General features: G+C 40.4%; 1 protein-coding gene across 1 annotated transcript in view; it reads right to left on the bottom strand.

Moving 5' to 3' along the window:
- The window catches only part of LOC149792885 (uncharacterized), a 64,881-nt gene that overhangs the window by 22,258 nt on the left and 23,334 nt on the right, over window positions 1-19,289 (bottom strand). Inside the window, exons 3-5 of the mRNA XM_089966251.1 lie at window positions 2,993-3,304; window positions 1,879-2,178; window positions 966-1,223 (exon numbers count right to left, since the gene is read on the bottom strand). Of these exons, the coding sequence (XP_089822377.1) occupies window positions 966-1,223; window positions 1,879-2,178; window positions 2,993-3,304 (870 nt within the window). The remainder of the gene's footprint in view (window positions 1-965; window positions 1,224-1,878; window positions 2,179-2,992; window positions 3,305-19,289) is intronic.

Raw genomic sequence — 19,289 nt, 5'->3', positions numbered from 1 at the left:
GTGTGAAATATCATTTTTACTATATGCTCATATATGAGGTAAGTCATGTGCAAACTTTCTAATTCATGAACATTATTGCGCAATGTCTTAATACTTTAAAGTTAAATGTTTAAATAATCATGTATTATAAGTTATATTTTAACTGTTGTGCCACCTACTGTATGTTTACTGCTAGACTGTCAATGATTTAAAATCAGACGTGGAAAGAATAAAATAATTGTTATAATATTAAATGTCAATTTGATTTTGATAAAATACATTATTGGTTTATGAAGCTGGGGAAAATTTAATATCCTAATTTATAACGAAACAAGTTATACTGCAATTCACCTTGTTTTGTCACTAGGACATAACCTCAGTGTGAAATAAACAAGCATTTCTTGTTTTTGTTCTCGTTCTCAAAATATGTTTTTGGTATCTAAGTTTCCGGCTTCATATCCGATTGCGTAGTAACTATCAAGTCTTTTTAACCAGGTAATACGTAGAATAAAAATGAAATACATTTCGAAACCTAGTTGAGATAAAAATTAGGCTGAGTTTCCTTGTATCTCTCTCATCAAGACAAAACTTCAAATGAAGTGATGCGAAGATGCGGCTCATACATTTATCATTGGCTTCTTATCGTCACATGCTAGTTGTCGAACCATAGTTTCTATGTTAGGCTTCTGTTTTCAAAAATGTCTATAATGACTGCCCGGTAAGAAATATAAATCTTTTCGCTATTCGAATGTGTTCCTTTTAGAACATAAATTATATACAGTCAAAACCACGTATAATGACCACTTCGTGCATATACAAAAATGATTTTCGTGAGAATATTGTCCTAATATGCGAAAGCAAACAAATAGTGATTTATACACGGAACATAAATGGCATCGATTTTTTCTACATATGTTCATAAACATTTGATCGCTATTCGGCAGGTTTGAATGTTAAGTGTTTAAAGTAATAAGGATAATACATACTAACAAGAATTACTTCAAAAGACGTTGACAAACTGACATTGGTAATTGGATTCCGAGCAGTACATCTATAAATGCCGGTCTTCTCTCCATCAATTACACCAAGCAACAGCAATGCACCCTGCATGACGCCCCTGTCCCATGTATAAATACAGCCAGGGTGACAGTCTGCCGAGCACGTGATATTCCTCATCTCAAACCCTGCTTCAACAAAATATGTCCTGTTCGATGGATCGAGAGCCAGCTTTTCAGATGGACCGTCTATAACATAAAATAATTTCTCTTTCTCCATGAATTATCGTTTGAAACATAAAGCAAAGCTGCTTATACTATGCCGACCTTTGAAGCTATGCTTTTATATCTTCGTTATTATCTAAATATATACAAAGCAATACAAATATCTCTAACAATTATTACATCTGGATAGCACACGATCCAATAGTAAAGCTGTGAAATACAAATGGTTCTTGACTAATTAATAAACACACTCACAAACACACACACATACTCTTTGAGAACGTTCTAAATTTAATCAGCATACATTTGTATTAAAATATAATCACGAAAATGTAAATAGGTTCGATATTTTTCAAATCGACAAAATATTCCTTGTCAATATTACGTTGCCTCATATAGTGTTTGCTACATCCACGTGTTCTTGCAACCTGCAGCCCTCTCCACTTATATTGTTGCTGCTAATTTTTCACAATGTTGGTGCAATCTGTATTGTTCAAGTGGGGCATGACATAATGAAGACTTTCGTTCTCTGGAAACGTCTCTACGAAAATCTTTTACTGTGTAATAAATATAGCGGCAAACAGATTGTGGTGCAAGCAATGTAACATATAGAATAAAAGTGAAGGTAATGATGTCTGTATTTGATGCAGAAATATGTACAATTCTGATTTGCTCTTACACTTTGGATCAATCTGGTAGTAGTCGCTTGCATTTGTTCTCAGTTTTGGACTGTCGTACGCCTCGCATGTGTATTTATCAAAACGGGCTCTTCTGTGAAGGTTGTGAATGCGAAGTATTTGTCCTTCAACAGTGTAGTTTGAGTTATTCTCCACGTTTGTGTCGTTTAGTTTCCACGTGAAACTCATCCTAAAACCATTCTTTTCGGGTCTGCTATTGGAACGAGCTTTACATTCCAGGATATGGTCCTTGTTCACCTGGGCAATTGTCCTCTCAACTATTGTAGGACTATCTGGCCGCCCTGGATATAAAAAAAAATAAATAAATGAGAGCTAGATAATTAGTTATTGCTATATGTCGGACATTAAAATATATATTCATAGGTTTATATATGACATAAAGGGTCATTACGGCAAAGAAAAGAGTCGTTTCGGTGTACCCTCGATAATGCTCTAAAATTGTAAACTCCTAGTTACTGTACTGTCCATCCCCATCCATTATCGGTGGGGTGAAACTTGAACGAACACCTGGGAATACGGAAGCAGATTATATGTGAATACAATATTTTTGATAACAAGATGAAGATTATAATTTCTTAGACCTTGTGCATTCCAAATCTGAGCTCATTTAAATGAAACCCGTTGAATTTGATCTGTCATCCCAGTCAATGAGTAGATAAATACTTTGTAATAATTAGAGAGCTCATTTCTGCTGAATAGGCCATACATGGATCATAATGCATGAATATAATCTGACACAAATACTGGTCCAAAACTGCAACACGATCTTTAAGGTATTGATATCATCTATACAATTATTAATGCACTCAAAATGAACTTAGCGCATTTCAACGCAAATTAATATAAACTAAAGTCAGTACCATTCTGTTGTATCAAGCATATTTGAATGGTCAATCCAATTAAAGATTGAAAGAAAATACCAACAATTAAGATAATATAATGACTAAAGTGTATGTTTATATTAATAGTGGAAACAATGAAACAAGGAGGGTACATCTCAGTCTTGATCTAAGTATTTTGAAACATTTACATAAGTTTCTAGTTCCTATTGGTGACAGGCAGAAGGAGGAACAAAGCTGATTTCATTATAATAACCTGCAACCGCGAGTAACTGTGAGCCATAAACTTTCCGAATTCCGACAGGAACAACACGAAATTCCCCTGCGTCTTCCATCGACACATTGTAAAGCCAGAATGTCATTTCTCCACGTGCTATATTCCCTGTGTACTTTATCCGAGCTCTGTATGGACCGGCAATTTCTGGGGGATTTATTCTGTCCAGGAATACCATGAGCTTGTGTCGTTCGTCTGTGCTCTTCTCCAGAGCGATGAAGCCGCTGTCCAAATGGTCAGTTGTGATGGAGATATTAAAGAGTACGTCCTCACCATGTACAGCAAACAATATTCCTTGAAAATATAATTTGAAGAAAAGACTGATTCTACAAAATAAAGATCGTTTAAAATGTTATGTACACATTTTTGAAAACATACCTACTCTCTTATGGTGGTCAAATTATCCCATGAAAGGACCAGTTTAGTATAATTGACATGTTATTTAAGGGATAAAAGATATTTCCAGACTTACGACAGCTACATTGCATTTACACTACATAGTTGTACGAAGTTTAGTTACACGATAGCAGTATTTTGCTAGTATGTTGATGATAAAATTGATAATTACAATATTGATAACATCCCTATACTTTCTTGGTATACCCTGGTACACTTAGTTTATGATGAAGAAACCAGATTAAAGACGAGTAAGACCGACTCCAGAGGAAAGGTCAGTGCAAAAGGATTTACTAATTTACTTGCTTTAACACTCATATGATGCCAGTACAGACACAGTAATATCACCAAAGCAGCCATCTTGCACTATAGATGGACTCTAGAACATCCTGATCTCGACAGGCTCTCTTTCGAGTAAACTAACACATGATGTATATTAATGAGCTAATTGAATAGTGTATTTGTATGAAATATTTACAAATCGGTGAAAAAGCAATGTGTATGACCATGAGTTCAAGGGCCGGATTTCCGGTCTATTGTCAAATATCCGGTCCCTTTTATTTTATCTAGATTGTATAGATATGGCGCTTTATTCCGAATTCAACATCACATATGAAGACTTGGGCCAAAGATTGGAACAAACGTTTAGTGATGTGAAGAAAAGGGTGGAATGGAACTCTAGAACAATAACTTTTCTGCAACGTTTCCATGGAGAGACCTTACACATAACTTGTATCCTTTTATCATTAAGGTGGCGCTCTACAGTTTCATATTTTGCATAGGGTTAGGATTTTAAACAAAAAGAATTTCCCCGGATTTCCTCACTGGTTATACTGGCTATTTAAAAAAGACCTTGTATATCTTAGGTATAATTCAAAGAACCTTTAATTCCCTTTAGTTTGGTGTATGATTTATGGGTGTAATATGGGTTATAGAGTATACAGCTTGGCCTTACTCCAGATGTGCACCATTCAAAAAACTGCTAGCTCCACATGGTCATTTTCACTTCCTGAACTTCAGAGGTAAATTGTATAAAAAAGAGCCGATAACTTTTTTTACATTTCATATATTTGGTAATTCATTCATTGCACTTTCAGAAGCTGGTATTGTCTAGTCTGGAAAAATTAATTTTCCCTATTTTAATACCTGCTATGGATAATGTTCTTTAAACTAATTCAGGCTGATGTTTTAGCACAAGGGAGCAGTCATTTTAGTTAGCAGTGTGTTTAAATCATGTACAATTTTCAAAAGTACAATATCCAAAATAAATATCATCCACATTACACTAATGTAGCATAGAGGTACGCCAACATTCTCTCCATTGTGCATGTTTTCAATGCAAACAACGTCACCTTGCATACGTCACTCTCCCAAAAGTACATAATAATTGTTGAGAGCCCCCTAAGGTAGGGCGAATTATATAATATGTTAAGAACAAAAAGACCCTAACAGCCCATGTACTTTTAAAAAGACCTCCTGTTTAGGGAATTGAACAAAATCAACGTATCTTTCGTATCGTTTATAGAAATTCCCAACTGCGCTTGAAACTCTTCGATAGTGTCTATACTAGCAAGCGTGATGATCATTACTTCGAAGTTTCACAAGCCCCTGGTGGCGAAATATGTTTACTGAAATAAACTTATATCGGTTTAGAACTTTTTTATATAAAGAGCGGTGATAATTCGTACGAAGCTTGTAGTGGCATCAAATTACAGCATGAGTTCTTTAAACCAGTGTATTAAAAAAAGGGTAAAACTTTGATTTCACATTAATCGTCTGTCTGTTCCTCTGTCGGTAACTTTATCTTCTCCTAAATTGATTATTAAAAAGTATGTATATAGCTTTAACATGTGATAACCACCATCAAGCATATTATCTTTTGGTCCCTCTCCAGTGTGTCTAGACGTGGTCAAATAAAAACTATACAAAATCTCAAGTACAGTGACATTATAGAGTATTTTCTTGACCACATTTGAAACATGGTGTTTCTTGCAGATGATAGGCAAGAGATGCAACACACTTTGTTTACGACCCTAGATAGCAATCTCAGGGAATGGATGTAAGTGTAAAGAGAAAATGATAAAGATTACACGAAGCTAAATGAGATGCAACTGCTATATGGACTTGCCATTGATTCAGACTACGTCGATTGTACGTTTGATCACTTCTACATCCTGCATATATGGAGTTTTGTGTTTGATCTTTGACTGCAACGTTATAATTTATAAATTTCTCCTTCAGTCAACAGACAAAGGGCAATAACTCTTGCCCATTACCTCCCCATAAAACCCCAGGTGTAGCTAGTTTTTAGCTTCGTGTTTTTGGACTAGAGGTTATACATGTTACACAGTTCATCCTCCGATAATCCAGCCGTTTTTGTGTTTCTACGGGCCCAACCAACGTTGATTTTGGATTTATTGTTTGGATTTATTGATGTACTGCAGATCGTATGCATTATTTTACAATTTCGGCCGACTTCGACTGATTTTATTACCTTTCGGAACTTCGTCTTTTAAGACCAACGTCCCAGCACGCTATCGTTGTCCTTATACAAGGTCATTATATGTTAGCGTACCTTTGACAGTGTTGGCAAAAACTCAGTCCGTTACGGAACTCTTCTAAGCGAAATTCTGTAGTGATACTTGATATTTAAGCTTAGTTTATTCGTATTTCACGCTGTTTTGATATAAGTATTTAATTATTAACTAAGCAGTGTGCATAAGTTCATAACAGAGCCATAAGATTCTGATGCGACACATTCCTTGCTGTGTTAGTAACGACAGTGTTTTAGTATGTTAGTAATTTCATACATTACTAGTTTCTGCTTTTATTTGTGTTTTGTGCCGTCTCAGCAGATGCCAATATAAATGATTTCTATGCAACTACAGAGCATGGAAGCCTACCATGTCTCTTGTTTTACATATGCTACACCGTTTATGATATGCATCGTCTATAATACGTAGTCAGTAGAAGTCTAAGCTTCCGTTTTAGCTAATTAGCTATATACTGCTTTATTAGTTTGTGTTAGTTGCTATTTAATCACATACTAATTTGCCAATCTATGCTTTGTTTTATCATGTTTTGTTGTTTCATGAAAAAGAGTTTATTATACGCATGAATTGCACGTTCAATGCGACTGTCCTTTTTGTTATTGAAGGGAATGAAAGACGGAATAACTCGAGGTACACATCCTAAGGTTCGTTTCTGGCGATACCGATTCTTTGGGGAATATTCCCCAATTGTATGCAGTCCACGTGGCATATGTCCCCCACATGTCCGAGCATGGCCTTCGGGCCTATAATTCAGGGCGCATGAGATTCATGCCGGATGTGTTGGATCAAGCTCGTAATACTGGCCGTCCAGCTGTCACCGATCGTCCCGACATCGCCAACCGTCAGCCGACACTGGCAGACCAGCCATTCTGGCATGGGAACCAATTCGTCGAATTAGTCAAGACAACTATGATTTACAGAGATGTTGATGACAGATCGGTCGGTCCAACCGATTCGTCGGCGACATGCTCTTTCTCTGATAGAGACTTCAGTGAGAAATCTGTATGTCCAGCCAGGCCTATGGAGCGGCCGGTAGTGGTGACAGCCGAACCGTCTTGTATACAGCGAAGTTCCAGACCGATCATTCACCGGATAAACCAGTCGGCAGTGCCGGACTTCCGTATATTAACTATTTGTCCACTATGGAAAGCTAGTGCGGTTTTTATAGGGATGAAATTGAGTCTTCATACCACATGGTACGTCTTCTCTAGCGCTGCAAGTATACCATGTTGGGCGTTGATGCATTGTGAACGCGAAGGATCTCCTTCACATCATAATCAGATCCGACCATGGAATGGACTGAAGTTCTTCAAGGCGCCGTTGAGGACATTTTTAGTGCATTGGCTGCTTCATAATGCCTTCCACCCTTACTGCTGCTCTATAGAATCAGTCGATCTTTATTATTAGAATGAAGCAACGGACTTAAGGCGACAGTGCCTTTCTACAACAGGAGATAAGTTCGCTCATGAAAAAGCGATGGAACCTGTGCCAAGTCAACAATTCCATTTCTTTTCCTCAAGGTTGTTTCTTTTCGGAAAGAGTCACCTCAATCAATTCAAGATGAGACAGCAAGTTCAATCCGCCTTACTGTTTGGTGGGATGAGCATGCCATCAGTCGCGATCTGACCGAAACATATTTTTCACATTCCTATCCGCGAATATTTTCTCAGCTTTTGTTCCTTTCTGCGATACAATTATCAGTTCACCGTTCTTCCGACCCCTGTGCTTTTACTCTGATTATGAATTGCGTTCGCTCCCTGTTCCGGTTCACGTCATCTGCAACGATGGCAGCGTACCTGGACAATATCCTACAAAACACAAGGCAAGTTCTATCCTACTGCAAGGCAGTAACGATCTTATTTCTCTCATAGATCATCTAGGTCTTTTAGTGAGCTGCAAAAGTCAGAATTGTGTGCGGGTTCATTGTATTTGCTTTACCTGAATCGTTGAATTCGTCGATTCCGTTTCCCACAAGACTTGGATTCAGAGAGAGAGTTCAGGCAACTCTTCGATGTATTCTATGGGGTAGCGAACTTGATCCCGTTTGGCCGTTTTTTATAGGGACCTTACCAGCACAATGGTATTTTCCCCCCTTTTCAAGTTCTCTTGTTCAAACAGTCATGATCACGCCCGACATTCGATCATTCTTGCATCAGTGGGGCACCCCATATCGGCTAATCGTGGTGATCCCACTTGAGAAACCCCAAGTAGAAATAACGGCAGGTATCGATTCCAGTGCTCTCTGACCTTCACTGCCATCAGTGACACATGGGATCCAGGAGAAGTGCTTCTTTACATCAACATTATAGAAATAAACTCTATCTTGAACGCCTTTCACTTCTGAAAAGATCGACTCTGAGGCTTGCATGATCCTCATTAGGTCTGACGAATCTGTAAATCACTCAATCTATTTGTTTTGATTTGGCAGTTTCCAAGTTGGAGCAACAATCTCGATATCAACATACGAATCAGATGCATTCCTGCCAGACTCAGTGTCTTAGCCGACACTCAATCCAGAAGTGGTCAAGTCCTTTACACAAAAGGGTATCTGCATCAATTGGTCTTATTCGGAATCAATCGCTTTAAAGGCCTCCGATGATAGACCTCTTGGCGACGAGGTGAAATCACAAGCTACCCACCTTTGTCCTACAGTTTCAAACCTAAAATATTCGACCGTGTATGCAATGTCACTCATTTGGTAGAGGTTATCGACATTTGCTTTCCCTCCGACGGTGGTAAGTCCGAAAATAATTCAGAAGTTACTGGGTCAAAATTGCAAGATGATTCTTATAGCGGCTATCAGAATCATCTAGTAATTCAGACCCAGTAAGTTCTAGTAATGAGGGGATCTCAGATGGGACGAATCGTGGGTCACCGATCTACTCGTTCAAGCCGAATCTACTCCACCATCCACATTCATTGGTTGTCATTCTCTGCCCGTGCCGTCTTCAAGAGAGCATAAAAATCTGAAGGATTATGAGGGAAAGGATTATGAGGGAAAGTGACGTATTTTCAGGAACTGGTGCCATGAAAACAACATCTTCCCTCAATTCCTCAACTGGGCAACTTTTTCCTCTGGCTCTAGCCCAAAATAGGTTACCATCTCTCCGTAATCAAAGAGTCCTCACTCGCTCGCTCTCTTCCATAGACAGATCGAGAACAGCAGTCATGCACGATTTTGTTCGCGCTCTCATTCAAGCACTAACTTTAAGAGCGCAGAGACAAGTCGTGGCACGCGACCGCCTCTTCCGTCCGTGTGAGCCGGAATACACAATATCACGCCTCAAGCCCATTCTTCTTGGCTGAAGTGGGTCGTACGTTTGGTTTACTCTAAGCTCACCAGATCAGAGTTACCTCAAGAAGATTACTGCTTAAAAGTTTCGAGCAATCTGTGACAGCCTAGTTTTCGAAAGCAACGTTCGGAATCGAGATATCATAGAAGCTGTTGGCTTGCATGCAGAGTCAACCTTCGCGAGCCTCCATTTTAGAGATTTCGATTCCCAGAGGCAGCTTTTAATCTGGTAGGTCAAATATCTCAGCAGGGACGGCTACCAGAACCTGCTGAATCAATCAACACAACCTGTTAGCTTCCTCTGGATTCGCTGGTGAAATTTCAATGATTATTTTCTTAACATTTATGCTAGGGTCACAGGTCAAGTAATCCCAATCTGTGTTGGTTATGTAATTGGGATATAGGTTTATCATTCGCATGGGGAATTCAGCTATTCTACCCCGGAAGGATATTCGAGGTAGAGGTTGGTTGCGCAGCATCCATTACTCCTGTTACTTAATCTCCTTAGTGTGATTTGGGAACGTATTTGAATGAGAAAGCAACTTCTTAAGTAAATTATGTTTCTTCGAGAATACTTACCAACCACATTGTTTAAAAACCCTCCGAACCACCCCGTCATGCGAGCACCATCGTTAGTATCTCGCTCAGATAAAATCTAGTGACACCGGGAGGTGCCAAGGGTAGGTAATGTGGAAGAATTATGGCCCTTAACATTTTGTCTTTTATTTGGGCTGAATTCGAGAGATAGCAAGCTATTATTCCTAATGTAATGAGACTGGGTAAATATTTTCGGAGAAACATAATTTACTTAAAAATTTCCTTTCTACCAAGCTAACTTCATAAGCACGATTGCAGAAAATGCTGGCCAAATTATATTGACGTTGTAGCTACTAAATACATCTACCACTTTTCTATACTCTACTTAGGTTCGTGTAGCATTTTTGATGTATCCAACGAGCATATGGAGCAGAAAAGGCCGTTTCTACAGCAATCATTGGTTATTTGTTAACGTTGCATTGATTTGTTTTCACTTCTGTATTTCTTCTTTTCTTCCCTTCGTCTGCTGTAGATGGTAACGACATCATCTTTCTGACCGTAGATTTAATTTATTCTCCCCTTGGAGTAGGTGAAATTGTTAACAGGGTTGCCATGCAATGGGAACGATGCCGATGCTCATCATGATAATGTGATGATGATGATGATGATGATGATGATGATGATGATGATAATGATGGTGATAATCATAATATATATGACATCGAACAATAATAAATGAATTGAAAAAGTTACTTATCGCTTTTGATGTAATTATTCTACTGATGTTTGCTTTGTTTCATGTCCAATTTTTATGCAGTTATAATATTTCTTGTTATTTCGAAAGCCTTAAGTATCTAGTATCTTGGGCTGCGTAACGTAGATGTAATAGTAATGCGATTTCTAGATAATGCATTATTTTATAAAATTAAGGTGGTTTTGCATAATAAATGTTATTTACAATATGAAAAAACTACTTACTGGATATTAGCAAACTGAAACCGATATTCTAGATTAATTGATACTTAATTCCTTCATTTTTCCAAACACCATTGTTTAAGGATATTGTTGCTAAGGATGATAAAAATGTGTAAGCAGTCAACAGCCGAATTACACATAGAGTGGTTGTAAATGTTCTCTTGTGTAATATTCCAGACATTGACAGTGTATACGCATTTCTTGCTTTTATGCAACGCATTAAAAAAGTGATAGTTTCCAGGTTTTCTTTGGAAATCTAATCCAATTTACACGGTTGGTTTAATCTGGATTTAACATGCAGACCATTTGCATCATATTTTATTTAACAGCAACGGTCAGTCAAATAGGTTTGTCACACATTTCTGTGCATATTATTGAAAACCACTAGATATCTAATAGGTTTCAGGTGATAATCAAGCCAGGGTAATAGCATGGCTATTGATTTAAATTCCTAATCCTCGTTAAATTTCTCCCTCTCCCTGTAAGGTACTCCGACGAAATTTGCTGAGATGATGAAAGTGGATGAAACGTGAAGGTCTTTGAACAAACATGAATCAGTAGTAGTGAATGGGGATACTATACGTACAATGGGAATTAGCATTACAGACCCCCTTGGGAACATATACGTACAATGGAAATTTAACATGGAGAAAAATCGTGGGAACATATACGTACAAGGGGAATTTAACATGGCGAAAAATCGTGGGAACATATACGTACAAGGGGAATTTAACATGGGAATAAATCGTGGGAACATATACGTACAAGGGGAATTTAACATGGGATTTTTTTTTAAAATTTTTTAAAAAAATAAAATAAAATAAAAAAGGGGTAGGCAATTGAAAGGCTATCTCTTTTCGAGAAATATGGCTGGCCCTGAAAAGGGCCTTTGGGTTTATGTTAATGTATTCATAAACATAAATGGCACCGCATTGGTCTTCTTCTTGTCCTTAGGCTGCGTCTTACTGTTGGTCCGTACATCAGCACTCTTTTCAGGCATCCTTGTCTTTCGACGTAGATCCTACGTATCCACAGGCTGGTGTTTGTCCTGTGGACAACGGTCCACTTCGATCGGACATACATGAGCAAGTCTGTCCGAAACATCATGGAAGACACAAGGGTGGATGACTCAACTGTAGTCCACATCTTGAAGCGACGAGAACAGGTGAATCAATGCATTGAACGGCGCTTATTTATAGGCGGAGGAAGGATTGAAACGGATTGAGTTCATTCACCAATTCGAACACGCGTTACAGAATTCAGTCAGCCCGCATCCAATCCGAAGAGAGCAGTCTGTGACGTCACGTAGTCTATATAGATTCGCTAGCGCTTGTGTGCAGTCAATCTATGCGACAGTGATTCAACATGACGGAAACTCAGAAAACGATCCATTGGGGTGCACCAGCAGGGGAGACTGCCCAAGGGAACTCGGACTTACTTTCAGAAGAGGTGAATTGGGATTTTGTGGATTTTCTCTCCTCGCAAGAATTTGTTCCGGAACCTTCGTTACCTTCTTCATTACCGCAAGTGGAGAATTTTAGACAGAGACAGAAAGAAGAATTGGAGAAATTTATACAACGACAAAAGGAAGCGGAACAGGCTTTTCTCCTACAGCAACAGCAACAAGAAGAAGAGGTAAGAAAAAAACAACAGCAAGAAGAAGTAGCAGCAAAGAAACAAGAGGGTGAAAATCAAACGGTCACGGTACTGTTGGACATTTTAGCGGAGTTAAGAAGTCTGAAACAAATGTATCAGACTTCTTTATCACGACCGAAGAGAATACGACCTTCCCGAGCTAAACACGTCAACCCTGTGACTAAGCCTACCGTACCACCCTTAGTGATTTCAACCCAATCATTATCATCATCATCAACATTACGCAGTCCAGAAGTAGGCCTTGGCCGTGGCAAAGGCATAAGGCAGTTAAAGTTGATTGGTTAAACTCACCCCTTCACCATGAAGAAAAAAAGGCCCTTTTCAGGGCCACCCACATTTCTCGAAAAGAAATACAATTTCAATTTGCCAATAACTCAAAAATAAACCCACCCATTTTACCCTTATAGTACGTGTCTGTGTATGAGTGCGTGAGTGTACGTTCTTATTTTAAAATCATAACTCAAAGACACTTACCTTATATCATTAATTTATTCTTTTATCCATTTTTTTTTACAATTCAATTCACAATTCACAACACAACACTTTAATGAAAAGTTCATTGACTTCTTCTGTCTCCTTGTTTAGTCTCTCTGTTTTTTGAATTTCTTCACTGTCACACTCTTTTCCTCTTCTTCCTCCTCACTTTCTTCCCTTCTTCTTTTCTTCTCCTGTTTCTTTTTCTTCACCTGTCTGCTTTCTTCCTCTGAAGAATCCCTCTCTTCCTCTGAAGAACCCCTCTCTTCTTCTGAAGAATCCCTCTTTTCTTCTGATTCCTCTTGTTTCTTTTTTGGGCAATCTGGAGACCAATGTCCTTTTTCTTTACAATAATAACAGGTATCTTGACTTTTGTCTTTTTTAGCCCCTGTTTTTGTTCTTTTTTGACGGTCTGGACACTCTGAAGACCAATGCCCTTTCTTCTGACAGATATAGCAAGTATCTTGACTTTTATCTCGAAAGGAAGGAGAGTAGTCCGTCGGCTGGTCTGAAGAGAATTTTCTAATGACCCCTCGCAAAGCTCTGACGAAACGTTCCATCTGGTTAGTCTCTTCCATTGTTGTGCTCGGCTTGAGAGTGAAATGAATAGTGAAAGGACAAGACACACACCCTTTTATATACACTGGTCTGCTATGACTATAAAGTAGCTCATGGTGTTTAAACTTGAGTCATTTGACTTTTTGCTTTCAAGATGAAACGATCCTATTCATTCGAGAAGGAAGAAGAAGAAAGTAAGAGGCAGAAACGTGATCTATCGCCTCGAACCAGAGCTGAAATCTTGGCACAAATTCATGCCAGTGATTTTGAAGAGGACATGAGTGAACCAGAATCAGAACCCTCTAAACCAAGTTCACTACCCTTAGTCAACCCTGAAAAGTACTATTCCATTCGAGAGACGGAAAAGCGCTCCTCTAGAAAATTTAGAACCACGGCTTACAAATACACGGTGAAGTTTAAAGATTTCAAGGCTGAAGTGCCGTTAGAGAAAGCAGAAGTGTTTATCACTGAGGTGTGGGATTCTTTGCTCACTGCACTCAAGCAACAATGTCAACCCAAAGAAGACGATCGCTTGAGACTTTCCATACAACACGACGGTTTGAAATCCCCTGTTTGGATCGAGTTTAGCACCCCTGCAGAATTGACCGCTTCCAAAGTCATGGACAAGATTCAACACGTGCAACAATCTAATGACCAGTTTGACATCACCGATGGTAAAGCCACATTGGACATGACCCACGTCTCTCCTCCTCAAGGGACCGGACGCAAAAAGATGTTATTGGTGAACGACCTTCGCAGCATTAAGCGTAGCCTTGTCCAAATTCACAATCCTCATGACCAGATGTGTTTAGCCCGTGCCATCGTGGTGGGACGAACCTATGCCAACAAGAACGACACGGTAGAATGGAAAAGAACCTGGAACACTATTCAACGTTCCTATCGAGCCAAACAACGAAACGAAGCAGAACTCCTGTTACGACAAGCCGGCCTGTCCAAAGACACACCCTGTGGCATTCCTGAGATGCAAAAATTGCAAGATGCCCTAGCTCCACGATACACCTTGAAAGTGCACCCTCAAGAAGTGCGCGGGCCTCTGTTGTTTCGAGGGCAAGATTTTAAGGAAGGAAAATACATTCACGTTTATCATCACGATGACCATTTCGATACCATTACCAGTATCACCGGATTCCTGGGATACGGTTATTACTGTGAGAAATGTGACCATGGTTATAATAATCGAGAGCAACACAAGCATTGTGGATTGAAATGCTCAGGATGTTTGGCCTCTTCACCCTGTCTGAGCGAAGAACCAGTGCCTTGTTCAACTTGTCTGCGCACGTTTGTCAGCCCTACCTGTTACCAACAACATCTGAAAACGCAAGGTTCACAGAAGAAATGTGCTTGTCAACTCCTGAGATTGTGCCCTACGTGTGAACAAGTCATACGTACCAATAGTACCAAGGCACACGTATGTCGAGGAAAGAAAAAATGTCACATTTGTCACCACATTGTGGACTTGGAACACCAATGTTACGTGCAAAAATACCAACCCCCACCAGAGAAAGAGGACGGTCACAAGAAGAAAGGCAATTTCATCTTTTTCGATTTCGAATGCATGCAAGAGACCGGCATTCACATTCCTAATTTCTGCGTGGCTCATCGAGCGTGCGAGAAGTGCATTCAAGAACCTATCTTCAGTCATTGCCCTCACTGCAGCAAGATTCCCGGAGGGCGTGAAAAAATCTTTTGGGGACCCAACACGTTAGCCGATTTTGCCCAATGGGTCTTAGACCCCGTCGACAAGACGTGGAGCCAAGAGGACATCGAACGTTACGGAGATTGTCATCGTCATGCCACGGTGATGGCTCACAATTTCTCCGGATACGATGGACAGTTTCTTTTGAGGTACTATACGGAACAAGGCACCGAGCGTCCTAAAGTGACTTTGAACGGAGCCAAAATCATTTTCATGCAAGTGGGACAAGTACAGTTTAAAGATTCGATGAGTTACTTGGCCATGCCTTTGAGTCGAATGCCTAAAACGTTTGGAATGACAGAAATGGCTAAAGGGTACTTTCCACACTTTTTCAATACGGAAGCCAACCAACATGCTGTTCTACCCCATTTACCTGAGGCTCACTATTACGACCCCGACAACATGCGTACCGAACAACGAGAAGCTTTCTACGCTTGGTACCAGGCTCACGCCTCGGACCCCTTCAACTTTCAGGAAGAAATGCTAAAGTATTGTCGTTCCGACGTGGACATTTTACGACGTTGCTGTGGAAAATTTCGAGAACTGTTCATGGAACACGGAGGGGTCGATCCTTTGAAAGAAGCTTGCACCATTGCCAAAGCGTGTTCCTTAGTGTATCGACAACGATTCATGCCTGAAAACACCGTGGCTGTCATCAGTCCTCAAACGACCCACTATGTCAAGCGTCAATACTCGGTCAAAGCCCTACGTTGGTTACATTACTTGTGCGACAAGGAAGACAAATGGATTCAACATGCCCGCAACGGAGGAGGCGAAAAGACCATCGGAACGTATTCGGTAGATGGCTGGGACTTAGAAAACCCCAAGATCGTGTACGAGTTTAACGGTTGCTTATTTCACGGATGTCCCGTCTGTTACCCTGACCGTGACACTAAAAATCAGTTTTTGCAACGAACCATGGAAGACTTGTACCAGGACACATGTCAGCGACGCCTAAAGTTAGAACAGGAAGGATACCAAGTGGTGGAAATGTGGGAACACGAGTACGATCACCGTTTGAAAACCGATCCCGAGTTTAAACGCCTCGTGGAAAGTTACCAGTTCATGGACCCTCTGAACCCGAGGGATAGTTTGTACGGAGGAAGGACCAATGCCACCTGTTTGCTGTACCAAGCCGACGAAGAGAAAGGAGAAGAAATCAAATACTTGGACGTGTGTTCGCTGTATCCCTACGTGTGCAAATATTGTCGCTTTCCTGTAGGGCACCCGCAATTGCTGACGGAACACATCGACCTGAAAAACATTCGACAATACGAAGGCTTGATCAAGTGTAAAGTTTTACCTCCCACGAACCTATACCATCCCGTCTTACCTCACCATTGTCAAGGCAAACTGATGTTTCCCTTGTGCCGTACTTGTGCCGAAACGTGCAACCAGGACCAACCTTGCCATCACAGCCAGGAAGAACGGTCCTTGACGGGAACCTGGGTCAGCGTGGAATTGTTCAAAGCTCTGGACATGGGATACCAACTGTTAGAAGTGTACGAAATTTGCTACTTTCCCAAGACACAACAGTACCGCAAGGGTGACCCCACGCAGAAAGGCATTTTCGCCGACTACGTGGATGCCTTTTTGAAACTGAAGCAAGAAGCCAGCGGCTATCCTTCCTGGTGTCACACTCCCGAAGACCAAATACAATTCAAAGAGAAATATTACGAACAAGAAGGTATCACTTTAGACCACATCGAGAAAAACGAAGGCAGGCGATCGTTTGCCAAAGTGATGTTAAATTGCTTGTGGGGTAAAATGGCACAACGACCGTGTTTACCCAAGACGGAATATTTGACAGAACCTTCCCGCTACTTCCAGATGATTCACGACAAAACCAAATACATGAAACACGTGGACGTCGTTCGAGAGAATTTGATCTTGGTCAATTACGAAGAAGATCTGGACTTTGTACAAGACGACCCTTTTGGAAATGTCATCATTGCGGCTTACGTGACAGCCCATGCTCGCTTAAAATTGTACGAAGCTTTAGAACTGTTAGAAGAACGCGTCCTGTACTTTGACACGGACAGTTGCATTTACATCCATCACCCGATTCAACATCACCCTGACATCGAAGGAGACCGTTTAGGAGCCTGGACAGACGAGCATCCCGACGACAAGATTCTAAGTTTTGTCAGTGGCGGTCCCAAAAATTACGGCTACGAATACCGTGACAAACAAGGAGAAGTGCACACGACGTGCAAAGTGAAAGGACTGACTCTGAATTATCGTACCAGTCGTGTGGTCAACTTTGGGGTATTGAAAGAAGCCTTGCAATCGGGAGAGGATGGAAACTTTAAAGTGACCACTTACCAACCGAACAAGATTGTACGTTTACCCACTCACCACATCGTCAGTCGACCCTTGGAAAAAATCTATCAAATCGTGTACCAGAAGCGAGTGAGACTTCCCAATCATTTCACCTTACCGTACGGTCACGTCGGTATTGGTCTGTATATAAAAAGGAACCCTAGACAAGATCGATAGTTCATTGTGACTACCAAGACCGAGCAAACAAGATGAATACTTTGAAAGAGACATCGTTCCAGTTTGGGGATTGTAAAAAAGTTGTATCTTCCTCTAGTGTGACTAATATTGGATGGATAAGACCCAGGCATTGCGACGGAAAATGTCCGGAAGGAAACTGCGATTGTCCATGTGGTTACCATTGTAATTGCGTAGCGGAGTTTGCAGACGAGTGCGATTGTGAGCCTTGCGATGGGACCGATGCTGTACCTTGTGACCTGAGCGATGCCGTAAAGCATCATGGGAACTTTGTTCTCACTGCCCCTGTCATGGAAAGTGATGCTGTGCGTGTCAAACCTGAGGGATGCGAAAGCGATGCCGCTCGTCCTCTTAGACATTTTACCGGGTTTAAAGGGGAATGTCGACCTTCACGTCTACCCCCCTACGGATGTCATCCAGCCCTGAGCAAACTCCTGTTCCTGTCACCCAGCCCTCATCGAAACGAACCTGTGAAAAACGAATATTCGTTTCCTGTGCGTTTGTCAGAATACTGCGACTTTGAAAATCGTCTTCAATCGTTCAAAGGAAAATGGCCAAAGTATCTGGGAGGACCGACCCCCGAAGAATTAGCCAGAGCCGGATTTTTCTACTTGGGCGAAGGAGATAAAGTCAAGTGCTTCAGTTGCGGTGTGTCACTTCACCACTGGGAACCGCAAGATTCGGCCTACGTAGAACATGCTCGATGGTCACCGAATTGTCATTACTTACCTTTAGTGGGACCGAGACATTGAAGTAACTTTTTACCATAATAATCTGTTCATGGATACTTTACAAGAGAACATTCGTGCTTTGCCTGTGGAGTTGAGAGAACGCATTTATCGAGAACTGGTCAAAATACAAGTGAAACGTAAAGAACAATTGCATCCGATACGTCACCGGTGTTTGAACCACTGGTACATGAAGGCTATACAAGGACTGATTCAATTGAAAGTGTTCCATCGGACAGACATTGATCAACGATCCTCTAGTTTTAAAAAGGATTGGTTTGGTATGGACGATTGTAGTTACATCATTGTAAACGTACTGCATCGAATTCCAGAGGAAGAGTTAACGAATTACCAACATCTTCAACACAATGTCAACTTGGTGAAAGAGGAAACTTCTGAACGAATTGTAATGTGTAGATTAGTGACTCAACGATTTAAATTCGACACTGAAGTGAAACCATGTTTGTGCAAAGAGTACATTTCTTGTGTCAGACCAAAGAGGATTTAGTATGACCTATTCATGGATACTTTGCTAGAGAACATTTGTGCTTTGCCTGTGGAGTTGAGAGAACGCATTTACCGAGAACTGATCAAAATACAAGTGAAACGCAAACTCAAAGTGATTCATCCGTTTTTAAATTATGCTCTGTTCCAAAGTACAAGAAGACTGATTATGAGTGGATATTACATTAGGCACAAAGTTAAACGAGGCTATTGGCTACCACCCAGCGATTCCAAAAACAGTGTATATACTTATGGATACTTTACAAGAGTACATTTTGGGCTTGCCTGTGGAGTTGAGAGAACGCATTTACCGAGAGCTGGTGAAAATACAAGTGAAACGTAAAGAACAATTGCATCCGTTACGTCACCAGAT

The sequence above is a fragment of the Sinohyriopsis cumingii genome, chromosome 8, assembly GCF_028554795.1.
Source record: "Sinohyriopsis cumingii isolate HCF-2022 chromosome 8, ASM2855479v2, whole genome shotgun sequence".
In the NCBI taxonomy this organism is placed as follows: Eukaryota; Metazoa; Mollusca; class Bivalvia; order Unionida; family Unionidae; genus Sinohyriopsis; species Sinohyriopsis cumingii.
Note: the sequence above shows the minus strand (reverse complement) of the source record. Positions and strands in the feature narration are given on the sequence as shown.